The sequence below is a fragment of the Xiphophorus maculatus genome, chromosome 13, assembly GCF_002775205.1.
Source record: "Xiphophorus maculatus strain JP 163 A chromosome 13, X_maculatus-5.0-male, whole genome shotgun sequence".
NCBI classification, from domain to species: domain Eukaryota; kingdom Metazoa; phylum Chordata; class Actinopteri; order Cyprinodontiformes; family Poeciliidae; genus Xiphophorus; species Xiphophorus maculatus.
Window position 1 is genome coordinate 24,872,954 of NC_036455.1, and position 23,526 is coordinate 24,896,479.

Here is a 23,526-nt window from a genome sequence, read left to right on the forward strand (position 1 = left end):
AATCTCTGATTAATGATCTGTAATGATTTAACTATGTAATGATTATGTTTAATGATTAATAATAATAAGAGAAAGATGTGATTTATTGTCAATGAATATGAAGTTGAAATCATTTGAAATTAATTCAAACAGGTTTAACAACAGGTTGAATGTGTTTACTGAGTTGTAATAGATAAAAGTGAGTTATAGAAAAGACGAGAATGCAGTACAGCCCTGAAAACAGGAAATGTCGCAAGCAGTTCTGAACAGATGGCCAGGGCGCACAGGATGGGTGGTGCGGTGAGTTTGGCTGAAGCAACAGGTTTGGGAAAGTACGGACAGGTTGGGAAACGTTGGGGACTTTTTCACGAAAAACAGCAGATGTTCAGGAAGTCACGTAGACCAGAAGCTCCCCATACACATACATGGTGGAGAAGTGTATAAAAACGGGCTGCAAAGAGGAACCGACCGTTCCCAGTCCGGCGGCGCAGAAGAAGAGACAACCTGCAGGAGCAGATTGAGCTACGGACCGCACTTCAGAACTACGGGGGAGCTCGGACTTCACACCGCCAAGAAAGGACTGGGTCCCATCGCCCCATCTCTAGTTCTTCATTCGACCGTCGGTCTCGTCTCAACCCAGCAATTTCAACTCTGCAACAAGACTTGGAGGAAGGACAAAGGTCCCTCAGGGATGAGGAACTGGGTTTTGCAAAAGGATTCGGACCCGTTCTGCTTTGTTTCCTTTCTAAGGATGATTTTTCCACACAAGGCAAAGACCTCAACCAAGGATGCTAGAAATTCCTGTTGCCAAAAGATCCACCATCGTCTGGGTATGAGTTGAATCTGCTCATTGAAATTCCATTTCAGAACGTGCGACTTAAAGTTAGGGAAAGGAGACAGGGTAGTAGGATTGTACATGTAAATTTTATTACTCTGTTTTTGAATTATATACGATTGATTATTGATTTGTATGTCGCATATCCTTGCTTAAGCTTGCTTAATAAATTTATACTATAAAATTCTAATGAGGTTGGTGGACATTGGAATTAATAGAGTCATTTAATCTTTGTTCAGTTCTTTTAATTAAGGTAAAACTAATGTACATGATTCCAGTAAATAGGAGGCTTCATAATTTCCTTTGGTGAGAATAAATAATGACCCTGGGACTTACATCTAAGTCACTAAACATAATCTAGCCGGTTCCAAGTGCAAGTTATGATTTAGAAAGTGGGCTACCGTTAACAGAAGTGGTTATTGGAATTATGCAGCTGTGAGGGCTACTCAGCTGATTGTTTCTTAACTGTAAAGGGTCATAACTTCTGGATTGGAGGTAGTTAGAGCTAGACGAATCACTTTCGCCACCAGTTTAAATAGATTATCTCTTATAGAGTACTTTTAGGGTAATACCCAGGTCTCAGAGATTTTCCGGACCTGTTAGACAGAGAACTGGTCAGTAGGCAGCCCTGGGACGTAGTGAGGAGTGGGCGGGGCTGACTATTGCAGGATAACCTTCATGGCGCCCAACGTGGGGCGGCGCACAACTGAGTAGGCGGGCCCCAAAGATACCAAGTCAGTAAAAACAGATGTGAGACTCTGAATAGCTCACTTGGGTTACTAACTCTTAGGGAAGAAAGTTAGTGGTGACTGATAAGGCCATCAGTCACAACCCTTGCAGTAACTGTATAGCATACAGGTGAGGGAAAGCTTCTACTGAGGATAGAATGACCAAATCCAGACAGTGAAGCCAGTAGCCAACACAGCCTGGACCCATCCCTACTCGAAAGCGCAAAGAGAGGCTTTGGGGGATAGGCGACTCGAAGACAAAGACAACTATGAGCGAAGAAGAAGAAGGAGGGGAACTGGATCCCCTGCAAAAGCCAGCAATGGGACAAGGGGCAAGCGACATCAGCCGGGACTGGAGGAATCATCAATCCAGTCTTTCCAAATCCACGTTATTACAATTTCCTGTGAAGCTGATATTACTCGGTGATGGATTGGATTCCTGGACTGAGATAAACAAGAAGGCTTTCTTTGAATCTCACTACACCCTCGACAAGGAGGTGGCTCAGAGAATGATGAAGCACTTAGTGCGAACTCAGATATATTTTTGTACCCAGCTTGAGAGTGGCCACCGACTGGGGGTCGTCCAATGCCCGGTGCGGGTGGCTAAGAAAACAGAGGTTAAAGAATGGCTGGAATGGTTCGCCGATCTCCTTGAAAAATGGGAATTTGGCAAATTGCGAGTTATCTACAGCCCCTCCGAGAAGTATGACCGCGTAGTAAAAACAGCTACCTTGGCGGCGGGCATCGACGGAATCCTGGTGGACCCAAACGCCAAGGGGGTGAGCCAGTACAAAGACTACACTGAGGCCATGCAGAGACTTTCAACCTACAAAGAAGGCAAGGAAAAGGAGCAAGCCCTCGAAGAGGCAGGGTCGGAGGTGGCTGAGCCCCCGTCCCGACTCCCCAGCAGAACCACGACACCGACTCGCCAGCAGAAGCAACCTCCGAGGGATCTGATAGACCTGACGGGCGGCAGCGACGACAACGACGGCGGTGACAGCAGCGACGGCGGTGACGGCAACGACGACAACGACGGAGGCATCCCTGCTCAACCGGGTCCATCGCGGAACGAGGAGATCCCCCCGATCAGTCGGATGAGGACGACCCCGAGGGAGCGCTCGTTGGCAGACCCACAAAGGAGCAGTGGAAGGATGCAGCCAAGGAGTGGTCCCCTCAACGGGACCCGGAGCTCGGATTTCATCCCCGAGTCCACAGCACGGAGAGGAGGCATCTACTGCCACCTACAGAGACCCCAGCGGCCAGCAGTTCCGACGAGGACGAGGAGGAATCGGACGAGGAGCAGCGGGGCCCCGGCCGCCCCAAGAAGAAGACTCAGAAATCGGACACCTGGAGGATGGCCCGAGAATTAGCCGAAATACCACCGGGGGCCAGCAACTTTAGACTGCAGACCGGCCTCCGGATTTATCAGGTTATTGGAAGAATATGGGATCTTGAGGGTGACGGACTGATTGTGTTCACCAATGACAGATACAAGATCCACAATCGAAAGTTCAAACGCAGCCTTGAGGACCAAGCAGGGCAATATTACAAAGCGGATTCAAAATTGCTAGAAGCCACCTGAAGCCCAAAAACAAGGGGAGAAGTAGTCTTGATGAACGGCTATAGTCTCCCTTATGGCGCTGTAATCCTAGTCCCGATTGACGTCTACCGAGAAGGAGAGAGTTTGGAGGAATATCGGAAGAAGATGTGGCATGGACTCGAGCGGGGCTTAGCGGCGGCCAGCAACGAATGCATGAGAAGAGTGATAGTGAGTGTACAGGGGCTGAGATCGCCGGATCTGCCAAGGGACACCGCCAGATCAATTGCGGAGAACGGAGTGGTGAATATAGCCAGGACCAACAGTCATTTCTTTGTGTTCAAAGAGGTGGTGGTGGTGATTGACCCCCGTCTGCATCGACTCCGCACTGAGCAAGGGGTGAAATTGGCAGCTGAGATGGAGGAGCAATGCCGCATTAGCCATCCATCGCAAGAAATCAAGAAATATCCCTTAAAAGTTCCCCAGAATGAGGTTTCAAACACCAACCAGATAGGTAAAGCCAAAGCCGTGCAGCCACCCAGGTTAAAGATAAAGGAGGCACCTGTTGAACCAGGGTTCTCCGCAGCAAGGTACGTCAAGGAGTTCTCGTTTGAAGAGAGCCGCAGTGAACTGAAAAAACCCAATGCGGGAAAAGTTAAGAATAAGCAGCCGACGGTCCCGAAAGAAGAAGGACCGATGAAACCAGCTAAGATTCGACCGCTGAACTCCCCCAGGAGAGAACCTCTTCGACAACAGCAGTATGAGGACATCAGCGACTCGGAGGACGAAGAGGAGCAACCGGAGATCGAACATCCTGGAGAAGAAGAAGAGGAGAGCGATCACGGCAGCGTCTTCTCCGACCCAAAGCAACTACCGGCCGAGCATAAGACACTCCGAACAGGACAGCACCGGGGTAAGAAGAAAGAAATAGAAACCTTTGACATCGAAGGATCTTCTGAGAGACTGGCAAGAGACGTGACCTGGGGTCCCGTGCAGGCTAAGGATGGACGGCGTACGTATGTACCAGAGGTCGGCCAAATTGAGTACCAGATCCCGGCAGGATGGGCCAGCAGATTGGGAGACCGGGTGCAGCTCGAGGTGGAAGCGACAATCGGAGAATGGGCTAACATCCTGATGACACCATCCTGCTCTACACTGACAGCACACTATTCCCTGACTACCAACTTCAGGAATGCATACATTGGAATTATGTATGACGTGATGCTGCGACGACTGAAGAAAGCCGCCTTCAAATACTCCAGGGAGGCTCGACAGAAGCTGGACGAAGTGTCGGCTGATGAAGAGGAACCTCAGGCGACGTCTTCGGAGCCAGGACCACAGATCCCGGTGAGATCACCAGGGGCGTTGACTCAGCTACCTGCCACTAATACGGGACAGGATGCCTACGCCGAATTGAAGAATCTAAGGCTGGTAATTAGGAGTAAAAACGTAGACGAAAACAATGAAGAATATCTAAAAGATGTTTGGCCAACTGTGTTGTCTACCACCAACCACGAGGGAGCCAAAAAGTTGTGGCTGACCAGCGTGACCTCGGACCCGATGGTTGGAACAGATTCAGCACAGAGCAACTATGAAAGGCTGGTGTTGGAGGACATGGATGATGAAGAGTCCCAGGTGAAGAGAGCCAGAGGACGGCTGGACAAGGGAAGCCGGTTGGAACCGCTGTGGCACACACTTAAGCAGACCGTTTCCCCTGCGAGATATGTGAAAGTACTGCGTGAGGTGACAAAAGGACGCAGAGGAGAGATCGTGTTCGTGAAGTTGCCAGTGAGAAGCACGACGGTCGCTCAGATGGATGTAGCGGTGCAGGGATTCGACCTGGAACAACAGTACTACGAGGACAAAAGGAAGAAGGAGGCTAGCCAACCGGCAAAGCCACCTGGAAGGGTTAACATCAGACAACCATCCAACTTCCAGGGTAGACCGTTCCAGCAAGGAGCACCGCCATCCAACTTCCAGAGCAGACCGTTTCAACAAGGAGCACCGCCATCCAACTTCCGGAACCGACCGTTCCAGCAGAAACCACCAGGACCACAAGGGAAACCGACCAACCCACCGGCTTCATCAAACCAGCCAGGAAAAGGTCAGTTCCTGACAGATGAGGAGTATAGGAAATTGAGCCCAGAAGAGAGGACGGCCCTCCGTGAGTCCCGTAAAGCCGGGGCCGGAGGGTCACCAAAGTAATGGCATCCAGGTCGCGGGTCATTTTAGAAAATGCCTACTGGGAGGGGGACGAAATCTATGCTAAAGTGGAAGGAGTGCCCTACCTAGTGGACACCGGAGCGGAGGTGTCGATGACCCGCAAAGACCTAAAAACAGCAGGACACCTGAAGGTTCAGTTTGCCAATGGGAAAATAGAAGAAATGCCGTATGGGACCTGGAAAGGAGTAGTGTGGGTGAAAGGTCCCTACAATCTCCTCACAGTAAAAGACTTAGACGAACTCAGTAAAAAGAAAAGCACACATCGCAGACTGGAGCGAAGACTGACAAGCCTGAAAGCAAGATTGGTGAAAGTCGGCCCGACCCAAACAGGATCAGAGAAGCAAGACTGGTACAAACCGGTCGACATACCAACGGTGACAGAACAAAAACTTGAAGAGAGTGACTTCTCCCCAGCTGGGAAAGAGAAGCTGCGTGAAATCATCGCTACGGCGCAGGTGGCACGGTTCAAGAACGATTGTGGAGATTTGGGCCCAAAGTTTGTTCATCACATCGAAGGTGGGGTTCATCCACCTGTTCGGCAGTACCCGTTGAACCCAGGAGCAGTCGAGGAGATGGACAAGATCGTGAAGGAACTGGGCGCCCTGGAAATCATCAGAGAGGAGCTCAACCCGATCACCAACAGCCCCATCCAGGCGGTGAAGAAACCTGAGTCGGCTGGAGGGGGTTGGAGACCAGTCATCAACTTCAAAGCCCTGAATCGGAGAACAATAGCAAACCGAGCCAGTTTGATCAATCCACAAGGAGCGTTGAAAACTCTTCGAGTCAAAAAGTTCAAGTCCTGCATCGATCTAGCCAATGGATTCTTCTCCCTACGCCTCGCCAGACAGTCGCAAGGTAAAACTGCATTCACCCACAAAGGCAAAAGCTATGTGTGGCAAAGGTTACCCCAGGGGTACAAGAACTCCCCAAACGTGTTCCAGTCAGCAGTGATGGAAGTACTGGGGGACGTAGGTGCTACTGTGTACATTGATGATGTTTTTATTGCTGATGACACAGAAGAAGAACACCTAGAGAGGCTACGAAAAGTGGTTGAAAATCTCACCAAGGCAGGTTTGAAGCTAAACCTCAAGAAATGTCAATTTGGACAGTTCCAAGTGAATTATCTGGGTTTCCAAGTCACGTCGGACTTGGGACTCTCGGATGGGTACAGAGAAAAGCTGACGAACATTCAACCACCACAGTCAGAAAATGACTTGCAGAAAATATTGGGACTGTGCAACTATGTCAGAGACCATGTACCCAACTATCAGAAATATGCCAAACCTTTGTACCACTGCCTGAGGAAAAGTGAGGACGACGAGAAAGACGGAAAAAGACCCTGGGTTTGGACAGCAGCCAATCAACAGAACCTAGAGGAACTGAGAAGGGCCATTCAAGCAGCTGTGAGATTGGAGCCAAGGAGTTTGTCAGAAAGACTGGTGGCAGAGATCAGCTGCGAGAATGACGATGCCATGATCAAAGTGAGTAACGAAAATGGAGGCTTGATTACCCTGTGGAGTTACACCCTAACTTCTGTTGAAAAGAAATACCCGCAGGAAGAGAAAGAGCTAGCGGTGTTAGCCCGCTATTGGGGTGTGCTGAAAGATTTAGCACAAGGACAACCAGTTAAAGTCATCACACAAAGCCAAGTTCACAAGTACCTAAGAAAAGGGACTGTGGAAAGTACTAAAGCAACCAACACTCGGTGGGGAAGATGGGAGGACATCTTGCTGGACCCGGAGCTTGAAATTGGGCCAGCACAACCCACCAGTAAGAAAAAACCACAAGAAACACCTGAGAAGCCAGGACAACCGGAATGGACAATCTACACCGATGGATCCAGAAAGGGGTCCGACCAGTCGGCATACTGGGGATTTATTCTGAAGCAGGATGGCAAAGAGAAAAGCCGCCAGAAAGGAAAGGCCCCCGGTAGTGCTCAAGCCGGAGAAGTGACGGCAGTACTGGAAGGATTGCTGGAGCTGGTGAAAAGGAAAATCAAAAGTGCCAGGTTAGTAACCGACAGTTACTACTGTGCTCAGGCCCTTAGAGAGGACTTGGCCATTTGGGAAGAAAATGGTTTCGAGACAGCAAAGGGCAAGCCAGTGGCACACAAAGATTTGTGGAAAAAGATTGCTGAGCTGAAGCTGCAGTTGGAGATAGAAGTGCAGCACCAAAGAGCACACACGCATGAGGGAGCTCATTGGCGTGGGAATGATGAAGTGGACTGTTATGTCCAACAAAGGAAGATCGTCTTTGTCGGTACCGAGAAGTGGGACAGAACTCCCAAAGGACGGGAGGTCCCAGAAGAATACGTGGTCGAGGTCGTGCGGAGCGTGCATGAGGCCCTTGGACATGCAGGCGTGCGACCTACCCGTAAGGAACTGGAGGAGCAAGATCTTTGGATCCCAGTGAAACAAGTCCAACGCGTGCTAAGGGACTGTGAAGTGTGTGGTCAATACAACGCAGGTCGCCGAGGGCAGCGGATGGATGGGTTGTCCATCAAAAGCACGGTCCCCTGGGGCTCAGTCTGCATGGATGTTGCAGGTCCCATGGGGATAACAGGAAGGAGAGGTGAAAAGTACCTCTTAGTGCTGGTGGATTCTATGTCGGGGTTTGTAACTACAAAAGCAGCCAGGAAAGCAAACGGCAATAGCGTTGTCGGCATGCTGGAACAAGTATGCAGTGCCCTGGGAATCCCGAAAGAGCTGCGCACGGACAATGGGACTCATTTCCGTAATTCACAGGTTGACCAGTGGTGTCAGAAGTATGGAGTAATGCGAGTTTACTCGCCACCCTACACCCCACAAGCTAACGGAGTGGTGGAACGAGCCATAGGGTTAGTGAAAAGCTGGATAGCTAAAAATGCTAACACCAACAGCTGGAGCACCCAAGCGCTGGAAATAGGGCAGGCCCTGAACGACAGAAGCAGAGCCGAAAGACCCGCCCCTGCGATGGAACTCAACCAACGGCCGTTCACCACGAAGGAGGCGGGGCGGGGCTCCAGCGACAAAAAGGAGAAGCTGACGCCCAGAGTGCCATTCCGAGAGGGACAGCGCGTGTGGGTCAAAGCAAGAGAGCAACCTGTGCATGCAGCGGTGAAACCCAAGTTTGAGACAACTGATATTGTCAAGCAAATACTGGATAGGAACACAGTATTGCTAGAAAGAAAAGGGATCCAGGGAGTTGAGCAACTCAAGCCAGTTCCTGACTAAAGCGAAACAGAAGCCGGTGAAATGGCCAGTGAATCATGTACCATTCCACCCTATCTCGGACTGGCCACCGTGAAAGGGGTGGTTGTAATTTGAAGAACACCTTCAGGGATTTGGGCAGGACGAGCCCTGAAGAAATTGGATTGGGCCAAAAATGGAGTCCTGTCGGAGGAGAGAGAGATGCTGGTTTGGGGGAAAGCTAAAAGCGGCTGTCCGGTTTGTTTAGCCGACCACCATCTCCCCATTATCTGGGAAGGACCGGGCCGTGAGAAGCCAAGGCACCAGGGGGCTACCGCAGAGATGCTACAACATCTTCGCGTCTCCCCGGTCACGGTATTGAACAATACAGTCTGTGGGAACTGCCGAGTGGGTTACCTGCCCCGGCTTAAGTTGGAAACCCAATGGGGGTGGCTCAAGGAAAAACCAAGAACTTGTTATTGCACGTGGGACGGAGATGAGCTACACCACTGCCCTGTGTGCAAGGAACAGCTGAGGAGCGGAGAGGTAACACTGACAGGCGAAGCTGAAGGGTGGCAAGTGACAAGGTTTTACAGCTCGCTGCGATATTACAGAACCTATGGGCAAGTGCAGCCGAACTATGGGAGCTCCATACCGATAATATTACCAGGACCTTCCGCCCCTCCGAACACTCCAGAGGAACTGGACCCATGGGTGTGGAAGAGGGAAGAAGGGCCCCATGATGTCCTGTGGGATTCTGTTCAAGCCGCCTGGCCATATGACGCTGCTAGAGCATCCCTGTCATTTCCACCATTGAATGCCAACCACTCTCCTGTGGTCTTCCGGGTACATCGGCCTCATGCATACCAACCATCAGCTGAGGAGCTAAGTGCACTCCCAGATGACGCCCGAGAGCAAGCCGTTAACGGTGGGTGGACAGGCCCCTGGGAACTGACCACCTGGGCACATCTAATTTTGGAGGTCATCAATGACTGCACGATACCCATAGTGGATCTGCCGGATGTACCAAGGGAAGATGGGGTGCGCAGCTCGGATATGTATTACTACACCACTGAGGTGGACGGATGGGGCAGCAATGCGGTGAGACCAAAGGAGAAGTCTTGCCTGTACTGGGTGACAGCGGAGTCCCAGTTTCGGGATGGAGTTTTGCAACACCCGGGAGGCGTGGCTCACAGGGCGGGCACGCCCTCTGATCCTAGCACCTCCTGTCAGGTCCAGCTGTCAGTGCGCATGATCACCGTCCCCTATAAAGGGATCTACTCAGTCGGAGCAGCCATCAAAGTGGTACCAGACGAGCAGACTTACGCCACCGTGTCCAGTACGGAGCCGGAGCCTCCCAAGAAGAAACCCAAAACTCACGCCTGGCAGAAGCTCGCCTCAGCATTTCCATGGAGAAAGACAAACCAAGACTGATGGACGCACCGGAAGGAGGAAAACGAGTCGTCGAGTCTGCAGGTCAGCAAAAAACCAAAAAACGAAAGGGGAGACAGTGTTTTGTGACTAGATTGTTCAAAGTGGGGGTTGGAGCCTCATCGGGACTATCAGACAGAGGCCCGTTTTTAAAACTCCCTACCACCTCCATTCTACTAGATATGCCAAGAGAAGATTTCACTGTTTCCAATCCGCTCACCGAGGCCTATTTTCTCAAGTATCTCATATATCTCCGACCCACCAATTTCCAAAACGTAAAACAGGTGGGGGAAAGTGAAGAATACACGACTCCCCCTTCCACGAAGCCACATTTATTTATCCCTACCGCACCGCCTGCTTGGCAAGGACGAGGGTCCGGTAACACGGTCCATTATGCATCAACTTCACCTATGAGCCCAAGATCCTTGCCATGGACTTTTAATACAGTGTATTTCAGGGTACGGGGGATCGAGCTACGGATTAGGTGGGGTCCCCATTATCTTGAACCACTGCAAGGACTGTATTGTGAAATTTCACTCAATGACATGGTCATTTGGACCACTTCACGAAGTATGGCGAGAACTATAGTAAAGAGGGAAATAAATCCAGAATGTTATATATTTAATAACACCAGGCTTCCATTAAAATTGGAAATAGACAGGGTCTACCCCAATCCACCACACCAGAGGATTTTTACTCCGTCAACCTGGGGGTACCGCACCAGACTAATTCTGCATGGACAATCATTGTACACCTACATCTCAGTACCTGCCCCAATAGGGTACAAACACGAGTCCTGGTATGACCAGGCGCTGAAAAATGGCACCGCCCAAGGCCCGTTTCCTCGGCCGGACTACTGGAGGGTGTTCCACTGGAAGTGGGTGTGGAGGGGGTTGGAGCCTGATTTACCCTACCCCTCTCCCATATTTACAGCCCTGCAGCAGAGAAGGGCCACCAGACGGGTTGGAAAGAACCCTGCCAACCAGGGCCACCTCAAGGCTTTGAGGAAAATCTGTGCAAAACCTGACACATCGGATCCCAGAGAAGCACTAATCTGGCCAGGATGGATGCTATCGGCATGAGGCGCAAGCCTACAGACCCGAGTTGCCTGGATGTCACATCGGATTCAGACAGCTCTACTGACACTGACGACGACTCGGAAACCTCTAACGAACCTTTGCTACGGAAAACGACTACGATAACAGGAAAATCCCTATGCCTGAAAGGGCTGCTAACGATTCTTGCTCTGCTGTTCGCTGCTGCTGTTCTTGCTACTATCTTCTACTTCATCGGAGTTGGACCGTGGTATCTTACGCATACAAGAGTCACCTACGGACATTCTAAGTACGCTAACTTCAACTGTTGGAATACAAGCACCACGGCTATTTTTGTGCCATGGGACAACGAGACTTCTGTCCAGAATCGAACCGACCTATTCAGCAAGGACAACGGGAAAAAGTACGTGGAGCGCCGAGCTTTCGGATTGAACGACTCCACTCTGGACGACCTTCTGAATCGCACTTGGGAGATCTACAACTATGACTTCCTCGACACCGGAGTACTCTGCTGGATACGGGTTCTGCAAAACAAAGAACGACGGACCGTCAGATGCAACTGGATTCACCCGGACCGGGGTATGCCAGAATGGCATTGCAACATGGCTTGTCGATCGCTGCTACTGTTGCCCAATCAAGGGTACTGGGACACCGAAGTAGTCTACCCAGCCCCACCCAGATCCTCAGGCTGTCGAGCCTGGCTCCCACGAGGGGAGTTTTGGGGGGACTATCACCTGAACTGCAGAGAAGATGATATCATCCCAACAGCACCAACGGGCAACTGGACCTTCCGAAATGCCTCCCGAGGTAATCTTCCAGTTAATACAACGATGCTGCCTACACCAGCCAATTTGACTAACATGACGGCTTTCCTGATTAGACAAGGACCTAGACGGTTTATGTATGAAGATGAGCAAAAGCACTGTTATAGACACCACTTTAGTTGGTTAAATCCTTGCCTCTGGAATAAGTTTGTGCAATGTGCAGGACAGAATTATATAGTTACGGCCATAGAAGAATACTGGGCTGATTTGTGGCACTCTACACGCACAGTCCGTACAGAAGTTGAAACCTGGCTGAACAACTCATTCCCATGGACATACATAGCCAAAGACCAGACGTTCTTTATGGGAGACTTCCCGGAGGGAACGGTTCGCTCTCATACTGGGTTGGAGGAGCTACACATTGCCAATTTGCGTACACAACCCCTTCCAACTCCTGATGACCTTCTGAGCGCTCCTAAAACGGACTTTGCAAAAATTGACAAATGTGTCGCCAAGAGAATTTTTGAGAGCCTAAATGACACCTGTTGGAGGAAAACCCACTCATCGCCACGTTGTGACCTCTGGCAAACTGGGAACTCTTCACTCCACCTGGAGGTACAACTGCCCTGACCCTGACAAAGCACCTACGGCCAAATGGGCTTTGCGAGCCTGGTACGAGGATTACACTCGAAATTGGGACTACGAGTGGTGGGGACTCCAACAAGATGAGTTCGAAGCTTGGGTAACACCATGCCTCACGGAATCAACAAACTACTGGGTCAAGTACCAGTACATCGCCACGGTTTATTCGAAAGACCGCATGATTTGGCCTGGAGTTTTTTGGAGACCTGACAGTTATGTCAACCCGAGACCTTGGCGCATGACCTGTAGAAACACAACAAGACGGGTCCTCGAATGCACAATCAGTTTGGCCAGAAGACCCTGCCACACCGTCCGAGGTTGGGAAAGCTACTGCAAGGAACATTATGCAGATGAGTATGACACTCACTCTTCTGAGGTTACTTGGCGGAAAATCAATGGCACATGGCGGAGGGCCATAGTGAGCGGACGGACATGCACCGACGCAATCCTAGGATATCATCTCCAGAAGCGCAAGAGCATTCTTGGACTACCCGTTCCGTTCATTCCAAATCCCCTTATAGCCATCGCCGAAGGACATGCTTTTCGGAAAAGTCTGTGTGAAGGGAACATAGACTCAGGGTTTGACTGGGTAGGACCCAACCTGTTGTATTCCAATCTCACCTGCTCCACCACTATGGAGCATTGGCAGCAATGTGGAGAAGGCTCTAGTAAACATGACTGTTTCTGGTATGAGACTATGGGAGCAACTTTGGTGGCCGTCGCCACCGAGGTTGTGGAAGAAGTTGCTCATGTGGTGGAAGAAGGCCTCAACATTGTTGAACAGTGGCTGCTAGACGCTTTGAGCGTGCTATGGCCATATCTCTTAGGTCTCCTGGGCGTCGCCGTAGCAATACTCATCGGCAAAATCGTCTTGGAGGCGTGGCTGAAAGCACTTTGTCATTGCAAAAAGAGGAACTACCAGCCCCTCCCCCCTAAGGAGGAGCCTACTTCTGCATAAGAGAGAGCTGCCGTGTGCCTGCGAGCCATTCAACCTTCACCGCAGCTGCCGACAAGACCTGAGCCAAAGCGACCATCATCTCACGTCATGGAAACCAACTCTTCGACCAACTCATCAAATCCCAACTCACTTTTTGCACCAATTCAAGTGAGTACCCTTGAGCACTTAGGGATTACCCTGGCCTGGGTAGTCTTCTGCCACACCGGTCCTTGGCCCAGGGGACATCCTATGAGGATCTTCGTCGCGCTACAAGGATATGCCAAGCTTATCCTCCGTCCAATCATTCTCCACAGATGGGGGTTGGCTTCGTCCCTCTTCGCTTGTTACCTGATGGGCCGTACTCGCATTAATTGGCGCAGGGGCGTTGTGGTCTGCCTGTGGCTCATCACCGATACCGCAGCCCTGATACTGGAATTGGTCCTGGGGGGCGCACAAGCTGCACGAACCGCCCCATTTAAGATTCTCACAGCTATTCTAGAAGGGCTTTTCGCAGTATCTATCCTCATCTACTTAGCGCGCCAGGCCTTGTCTATCAAGGGTCGGGGACGGCGAATTTGGATGCAAAAGTGGATAATTCTGGCTCTTTGGGCGACGGTCTGGGGGATCCTGGTGGTCCTCTACTGGCTTCATGAGACCTCGGACCTCGCCATTGTTGTATGGCTGATGACCTACGCGGCAATATTCCATGATTCAGCTCATGTCTATGATCGAGGGGAACCAGCTCCAGCTCATGACATTTCGGCTCCTGTGATTAATTCACCTTGGCTCGCAAAACAAGCCGGCACACGGGCTTAAACCAGCCTACTCTCTCAGCTTTCGCTTTTGCATTTTCGTCGTTGTAAGTAAATATTATTAATCCGTAACCAAAATCATGAAGTTACCTGGGTTACTGTCTCTCCTCAGGCATCAACCTGCTGTGTGGGATGTGGGATCGCCGCAGAATCCTATGGATTCATTTGGGTGGCATCGTCCGCCCGCTGGTGTCACAAATGCGTGAGCAGCCATTTTAATGATGTAACGGCAATTCTCTGCGCCACAGGGCTGGAGGATTTGCCCTACATAGCGGATTCCACATCTAGATCCCTGGAACGGGTGCACAAAATCGTGTGGACCTCTGCATTTGGCCTAGCCGATGACGACTTCACAGCATCTCCTTTGTATACGGGACTACGGCTGCCCGTGATTCATAAGTTATGGGAACACCAACTTACTCGGCAATGCCTCCCAACTTTACATCTGTTGGATGGCCGACTTGTGGCGGTGGGCGACTATCTTCCGCCTACACGTCCCGTGTCTCTGGATTTGTTTATCGACGTCGGATGCCAAGCCAGCAGTGCGACTAACGAGAGAGGTACCCAAACTGAGAACCTCAGTTCATCTCCCCAAGCATGCCAGACTGAGGACATCCTTTCCCCTTCATCTCCATCACCAAGTGATATGGATTTCCAGGATCTGCTGACAGAGTTGGACGGCTACTGCAACAATCCATCAACGCTGCCAGACTTCGGCATGGACTTGCCTTCGCCTCTGCAGCCTCCGCTGGAACGTTCCACCCTTTCCGTATCAGGTGGATCTACACTTGACAACGACCTGGGCGCAGAACTCTGGCTTTCTCCGCCGTCGACTCTCACGGAGTATGAGGTTGTGGATTCCTGGACACCTTCATCATCTCCGGTTACCTGCTATGAGCGAGACATCCTCACTATCACTTGTGATGATGGACTTGATCTCTTTTGACTTTGGACTCTGTGTTTTCTGCGAAGCACCGTCCGATCTCATGGAGGGGGTGTCAAGAAAACTGGCATAAGGGTATGAGATCTTTCCAGGCACACGCAGAAAAAGGTGCATAATGGCTTGGAAGAAATAAAGTAATCTTGTGGTTTGATTAAAAGTTAATTAAGTTGAATAAGTCTGAATAATAGGAGTATAAGTAATCACTCAATAACTTTCTGCAAAGAATCTCTGATTAATGATCTGTAATGATTTAACTATGTAATGATTATGTTTAATGATTAATAATAATAAGAGAAAGATGTGATTTATTGTCAATGAATATGAAGTTGAAATCATTTGAAATTAATTCAAACAGGTTTAACAACAGGTTGAATGTGTTTACTGAGTTGTAATAGATAAAAGTGAGTTATAGAAAAGACGAGAATGCAGTACAGCCCTGAAAACAGGAAATGTCGCAAGCAGTTCTGAACAGATGGCCAGGGCGCACAGGATGGGTGGTGCGGTGAGTTTGGCTGAAGCAACAGGTTTGGGAAAGTACGGACAGGTTGGGAAACGTTGGGGACTTTTTCACGAAAAACAGCAGATGTTCAGGAAGTCACGTAGACCAGAAGCTCCCCATACACATACATGGTGGAGAAGTGTATAAAAACGGGCTGCAAAGAGGAACCGACCGTTCCCAGTCCGGCGGCGCAGAAGAAGAGACAACCTGCAGGAGCAGATTGAGCTACGGACCGCACTTCAGAACTACGGGGGAGCTCGGACTTCACACCGCCAAGAAAGGACTGGGTCCCATCGCCCCATCTCTAGTTCTTCATTCGACCGTCGGTCTCGTCTCAACCCAGCAATTTCAACTCTGCAACAAGACTTGGAGGAAGGACAAAGGTCCCTCAGGGATGAGGAACTGGGTTTTGCAAAAGGATTCGGACCCGTTCTGCTTTGTTTCCTTTCTAAGGATGATTTTTCCACACAAGGCAAAGACCTCAACCAAGGATGCTAGAAATTCCTGTTGCCAAAAGATCCACCATCGTCTGGGTATGAGTTGAATCTGCTCATTGAAATTCCATTTCAGAACGTGCGACTTAAAGTTAGGGAAAGGAGACAGGGTAGTAGGATTGTACATGTAAATTTTATTACTCTGTTTTTGAATTATATACGATTGATTATTGATTTGTATGTCGCATATCCTTGCTTAAGCTTGCTTAATAAATTTATACTATAAAATTCTAATGAGGTTGGTGGACATTGGAATTAATAGAGTCATTTAATCTTTGTTCAGTTCTTTTAATTAAGGTAAAACTAATGTACATGATTCCAGTAAATAGGAGGCTTCATAATTTCCTTTGGTGAGAATAAATAATGACCCTGGGACTTACATCTAAGTCACTAAACATAATCTAGCCGGTTCCAAGTGCAAGTTATGATTTAGAAAGTGGGCTACCGTTAACAGAAGTGGTTATTGGAATTATGCAGCTGTGAGGGCTACTCAGCTGATTGTTTCTTAACTGTAAAGGGTCATAACTTCTGGATTGGAGGTAGTTAGAGCTAGACGAATCACTTTCGCCACCAGTTTAAATAGATTATCTCTTATAGAGTACTTTTAGGGTAATACCCAGGTCTCAGAGATTTTCCGGACCTGTTAGACAGAGAACTGGTCAGTAGGCAGCCCTGGGACGTAGTGAGGAGTGGGCGGGGCTGACTATTGCAGGATAACCTTCAGTGAACAGTGCCTAATTCAACCCCCCCAAAATCCCTTCCCAATGTTTTATAATTAAAAGGTCCAGTGCTAAATGTTCTTTTGAAATTTGTTTATTAACCCCTGAGAAAGGTGTATATGCATTGTCAGACAATTTTTATGCTATTAGTTAACAATGGTCTCAAAATGACAATATTATCGTTTATCACAATAATTTCTGGGACAATTAATAGTCCAACAAAATATGTTATTGTGACAGGCCTTTGTATGTATTCCACCACTAAAATGTGCATTGAGTTCATTCTTTTTGTTCAGTAATCACATGACAGAATGCATCAATTAGAGGTTGCTACTGAATCTAAAGTGTTTCAGTTAAATGTTGAAATTTCAATTGATACCCACTAATAAAATTGTATTGACAGCTGTCACTATCCTCACATAATCTTATTTTTGGAGTTATTCTTGTGAATAAAAGCTGTAAAAAGATTCATTTTTGGGAATTATATGACCAGTGGTTTGCAGATAAAGAAACTAAAAATATGTTTTATTATTTTGGAAATAACCAAATTTCAAGGAAATTAGTAAAGACCAACTGGTGTAGCCATCAATATGTATGTTATAGCTACTTCCTTCTGCAGAAAAGCACGATAAGCTCAGTCAAAAATAATACATAAACACAAATAAATACATAATAAAAAACATAATCCATAGTTTCTCATCAGGAAACTATGGATTATGGAATTACAGAAGAAACCTCTCATTACATTTCAGACTTCAATGAAACCAATTTTTAAAATAATTTTTTTTACCATGGCTCTTTTAAATTTGATTTTACCATCAATAATAAAGTGATTATCGGTAACTAAATAAATACTGATTGTCATACTAAAACTTCTAGAAGTAAAAAAATATTCTATAGTAGGGGTTGTTCATGTTTCTCTAAATCAGTGCTTCTCAATTACAGTCCTCAAGCCCCCCTGCTATGCAGGTTTTACATGTGTCTCTGTTTCAGAACAGCTGATCCAAATGATTGCATGACCTCTTCTGCAGTCATCAAGTACTGCAGAAGCCTGTTAATCACCCACAGATTCAATCCAGGTGTGTGGCAAAAGGGGACCACCTGAAACATGCAGGGCAGGGGGGCCTGAGGACCGGAATTGAGAAACACTGCTCTAAATAAACATTAGTGATGATGATATAATGAATAAGGCTATGTTTCGTGATGTACATCAAGTGAACTTTGTGTTGACATCCCCACTAGGCATGTGTGATGCGGCATAAAATTCAAATCACATATATTGTGATGGATAGCAGTAACAATATACATCACAATAAAATTTATATATAACTTACAATATAAAAAAAATCATATACTAATTGAGTGGAATGTATATATTTGTATGCATAAAAACTTGTTTAACACTAGTTTTTGTGGATGCTGTTCGCATGCAACATTCGGTTTTAAGCAACAGCAACATAAAACCATTTTGCTTTATGTTGATTGCCAGGTCTCCCTTAAAATACTAATTTTAAGGGAGACCTGGCAATGATAGGCAGGAGCATAATCTCAATGGTGACTACCTGGTTAAATCAAAGTTAAAAAATAAATGAAAAATATATCTCTTGCTAAAAACACAATAACTTTAATATAATGTTGTCTGCGTCAAATCCTGCTTTGTCTTCTCAGTGTAGTTACTGGAACTTGTAGTCAGCTGCATTTCTGATATTCAAGCATATGCTTCGTGTTAAGGTGGTAAAACAAATTGATTGTATGTCCTCTCTTCCACACACTTTGCAGATTACAATTTTCTGCTCCTGATCTGAGTGTTTTACTCTGTGCATGGTCTGGTGGGGTCATCACATCTGCGCTTTTTTCTGTCAAGTCTAGAAAGACTGTCAGACTGTCACACCCCATGGCGCTTCCACAATGTCCAACAGTGAAACCTGCTATGCTCCTCCTGAGCATTGCACTAAGACAGTGGGAGGGTTAGAAGCGGGGTTCATTGGACTCAGCGAACGTTATCCCATGGAGGGATTCGCACCGATCCCACATGCGCTTTTACCCCTTGCTTTTCCGCTGTACAACTGTGACATCTGCTGTGCTCCTCCTGAGCATCGCACTAAGACCACAGGAAGATAAACTTGAATTAAGTCCAGATAAGTTAAGTTTTTGCACCTGCCTTTTTAGCGAGCTCTTCCTTTGTGCTTTCAGCCACGCTACTTTCCGCTTGCTCTATTTTGATATTGCGTCATAAACAAGCATTACTGCAAGTAGCTGGTAGACTCTCTACCGTAGGCCGAACTTCTTTATAGCACTTTGGCCTACGTATACAGTAGAAACATATACAGTATACGTTTCTACCATATACCGTATATATTGCACATTCCTGCTCTCCACTTTGATATTTAGCACTATTTTGACGACACAACGTTTCCCCTAAGCATGTGAAAGTGGTGGAAAGCTCCTGGCCCCAGTGTTACACAACGAGAGCACAAACTCTACATTACGTTTGGTACCCCACTATCAAGAATCATACTTTCCTAATTGAATACTTACAATCAGGAAAGTATTCAGTTTCCTGATTATCTTCATTCACAGAGAGTCCACTGCAAACCAGTGCTACTACATACCAGGTGTGCTCATTTCAACTTGGCTTTCCATTTTTTTTGCATGGCTGTTTGCTCTAAAAGAATCAATACATCCAGGTGGTACCTAAATTGAAAAACCCATCATCAAAAAATTGAGTCAAAATAGTAAAATACAAATAGTAAATTCAAAGCCGCCAACCATATGAAATATGAAACTCTAAATTTCGAAAACTGAATTTTAAAAACTAATTTAAATTCTGTTTCAGAGATAGTTTTTTCACTGTCTGTTAAAATGAATCTCCAAAGGTATGCTAAATATTTGTCATAGCCACATTAAGACAGAGGTAATATTGAATCATGGTGTACAAAGAAGAAGTGGGAGCTGTTCTAAATGAACCTTAAAAATCTCCAAGTTAGCCTGGTGCATGCGCTCTTCGGGTCGAGGTGTTGTCCTGGGACTGGACGCCTCGTTGTCTGAAAGTATGATGACATCTGGAGAAGGAGTTTGTCTGTCACGATCAACCTCGCTAAAAAAAGAACAAAAACAAAAAGTTAAAACATCTAAAGACTGAGATCAATACAAGACAAATCAATTAGATGTATTAGATGTAATGTAAAAAGATGTAAACCAGTAGACATGCTTGAACTTTATTTTTTTTTAAATACAAAATAAAAATCACACCAAGTTAATATTATGTAGTTCCAGAGTTTCAAACTGTCAATGCAAAACTGTAGCCAAGTCAGAAGACTGACCACAGCTGCACCCTTTTCGTCTTCTTTATTGCTGCCAGTTCTTCAACATGCTGCTGGCAGCGCTGCTATGTCACGGTCATTCCACCGTAAAACTTAAATGCATGTGTTCCTATCACTGCTCCTTATTAAACTCAAAATTGCTTCTTTGTACTGAGCAGCTCTCGGTCCACAGGTAAACCATAATACTGCTTTGAAGTTTGCTGTTAAGTAATAACAAGCCTGTCCAATCAATGCCGTCAGCTGTTAATCAAATCGCTTTGGTGGCACACCTGACTCGGTCCAGCTAATACTACCCCTGAATAGGTATGAAAATCTGAGAATTGCAGAGTCATGCTGAATTTGCTAATGAAAAATGAATCTGGTCAGGGACGAACCGGACCAAACTGGTTAGAGGCGGCTAGTGGAAAAGCTTGTTAAAGGAACTGGTTTGAGACAACCACTATGATTGTTACTAGAAAATCTGAATATTCAGACAATTAGGAAGATAAAACATGGTAAGATAAAATTGTGATTTTTCTTCTCTGCAACTTTGACATCAATGGAGAAAAAAAGTACTTGATGCATTTTACTAAACCAAAACACGTAAATCATAGAGATTAAAGATATTCAAACAGGGTTGAATAGCTGTGATTTCATTTCTTATAAAGATCACGCCGCATTTCTCTCAATACATAATTAAAACATATCGGTTTTCATACAGTATTTGCCAACTCATCCAAATTATCGGAATCAGGTGTTCCAATCATTTCCATGGTGAAGAGGGGTCAGCTCAGTTTGGAGCTGACCCCTTTCTCTTCCAACATAACTGAGCACCAGAGCACAAAGCAAGGTCCATAAAGACATGGATGGCAGAGTCTGGGGTCAATGAACTTGACTGGCCTGCACAGAGTCCTGACCTCAACCTAATAGAACACCTTTGGGATGAATTAGAGTGGAGACTGAGAGCCAGGCCTTCTTGTCCAACATCACGATGTGACCTCACAAATCCACTTCTGGAAGAATGGTCAAATATCCCCATATACACTCCTAAACCTTGTGGACAGCCTTCCCAGAAGAGTTGAAGCTGTTCTAGCTGTAAAGGGTGGACCAACGTCATATTGATTAGGGATTAAACCCATATGTGAGTCAAGGCAGATGAGCAAATACTTTTGGCAATATAGTGCATTATAAAAGCTGAAAAGTAAATTATAAAACAATATTTGTGTTTGTTAAACAAGGCTAAGAGAAAGATATCTTGGGCAACGAGTTCATTCAGTTCTTGAAATTGATTTCATAAAATCAAAGAACCACGTTCAGAGTAGGACACTAGGAAGTGATATGAAGGGACCCATATTGTTTGGGTTACACAGCATCTAAGCAGTTGCTGGATTTTTAGGAAATCCAATTAGGAAACAATCAACAGGATGGCAGTCAAGGTTTATTTGTTCATTTGGGTTCTGAACACTGTTCAATTCTCTTGTAAAAGAACAGCTTCTATCTTTTAAGATAGTTGCTTGATCTCAGCTAGATGCAAACTGACATTGCCAAAGTCTACCACAGATTGAGATGCACCAACATATTACTCTCAATGTTTTTTGTTTTTTTATTGGCAATTTTAAACTTTCAGTATAGTAAACTGTAACATAAATCAAAGCAATCATCTTAATTTTGTAGTCTTTAACTTTACAGGAGACATGAATACTTTTGAGGAACGAAGTAACACAATGGGAAATTATATTCATTTGTACAATTCTTCACTAAATACCATAAAAGTAAGACTGTCAAATGGTTAACTCCTCGATGGAAATTGAAACGTTGTTGTGAAAGGAGAAGCCTATCTCCGTGTGGGTGTCTCCGTGAGTTTAGAAACGCAAAACAGAGGATGCAGGGACGAAGGGGGAACCCCACTGGGAGGAGCATGACAAACACTGAAGCAGGAGAAGTATCCCACAGCTGGTCTGTGCTATTGTATGAAAGTTGTGTGCAAAAACCAATTGTCTGAAACTATGTGACTGTGGATCGATTATTTGGCTTCAGACAAAGTATGCTGGAGCCAACAAAACTTTATATTGTGCATTCTAGTTTGCCTTTCTCTCTGCTGCATGCTGAGAAAATATGCAATACAGACTTATTAAACACGCCACAGAAATCTGAACCCGATTCTCCCCCAAGTATCAAATCAATATTTGTGGTTCAGTTCGGGCCACAAATATAAACTCTAAACCACATCCACTACTTTACTCACGATTACCTTAGAAATACAGGTAGTGGTATATTGTACCACTACCTGTACCCTACAATACGGGTAGTGGTGTATAGCTGAGCTAATGTATAATATTTTGTGGACTACACCCACAAAATATTATACATCTGTGCTATGAAGTAGTGCGGGAAAAAAACTAAACATACTAGTTAAATTAAAGGTGTGACCCTATTTAGAAAACCAGATTACTTTATTCGCTATAATCTTTTAGGAAATAAATACTTGACTCACCATCTTCTTCCAGCACTCATATCCACTGGTTCATCCATAATGTTTTCCTTTCCATTCTTACTTTGACCGGCATGAACACTGTGGCTGCCAAGCCTTAAACTTCCATTCAGCTTCTCCTCATATGCCGCACCCATTAGATTCTGGTGGTGGATGGAGCTGGCACTGGGGCCTTTTCCATCTCCAAGCGTCCCTGGGACCTCTAGGGCAGCCAGATCAGCTAAGTCCTTGCGTTTGAGAAGGGCAAGCATCTTCAGGCGCTCCATGGCCTCGTGACCCTCCATTTTTAGGCGCTTTGACAGAGCCTCCTCCCTCTCACTGGATGACTCCAGGCCTCGCTTTAACAGGTTGAGCCTCAGTGTATCATCAGACATCCGCTCCATCCTATGAGGTTAAAAAAAAAAAAAAGAGAGAGAAAAATAAAAGCATTAACAAAGTCAGACTAGACAAACTAACCATGCCTTCAGTCACAGATTTAAGACAAAAGGGTCCAAAACTACTCTTTGTTGGTCTGGCAGTCATCACACTTCAGTTTTTAACAAGGAGATGGACAATATGACTAAAATATTTAACTGCACAGTGTCCCTCCCCTCCACCCACACAGTGAGCTTTGGCATCTCACCACTAAAATGAAACATCACGTTTTGACATTAGGGGTAGTTAGTGTTCAACTAACTGACCAAACAAAATGTCAACATGTACAGACACATGAATCATTATAGTCTGCCAAATAATCGAAGCAGTCTTTTGCAATAGTGATATTGCATTCAGGTCTAGTTGTGCAGGTCTATTTTGACAAAAACTTTGTTGTTCCTCCTCAAAAGTGACATCCTCTTAAGGTTTGTTCAAGTGAAAAGAGACAAAGCAGATTGATGCATGATACAAACAAAATATATGAAACAGCAGCTGCTCAAAACTACAAAATAAAAATGTGCATTGAGTTTTAAAAGTCCAAATAGTCACTGAAT

General features: G+C 46.4%; 1 protein-coding gene across 2 annotated transcripts in view; it reads right to left on the reverse strand.

Annotated features, from left to right (window-relative positions):
- Window positions 1–23,526, reverse strand: part of gatad2b (GATA zinc finger domain containing 2B) — a 71,618-nt gene that overhangs the window by 30,163 nt on the left and 17,929 nt on the right. For both annotated transcript variants that reach the window (XM_023344831.1, XM_023344830.1), the window contains exons 2-3: window positions 22,562–22,942; window positions 19,733–19,862 (exon numbers count right to left, since the gene is read on the reverse strand). In XM_023344831.1, coding sequence (XP_023200599.1) covers window positions 19,733–19,862; window positions 22,562–22,941 — 510 coding nt within the window. In that variant the 5' untranslated portion in view covers window position 22,942. The remainder of the gene's footprint in view (window positions 1–19,732; window positions 19,863–22,561; window positions 22,943–23,526) is intronic.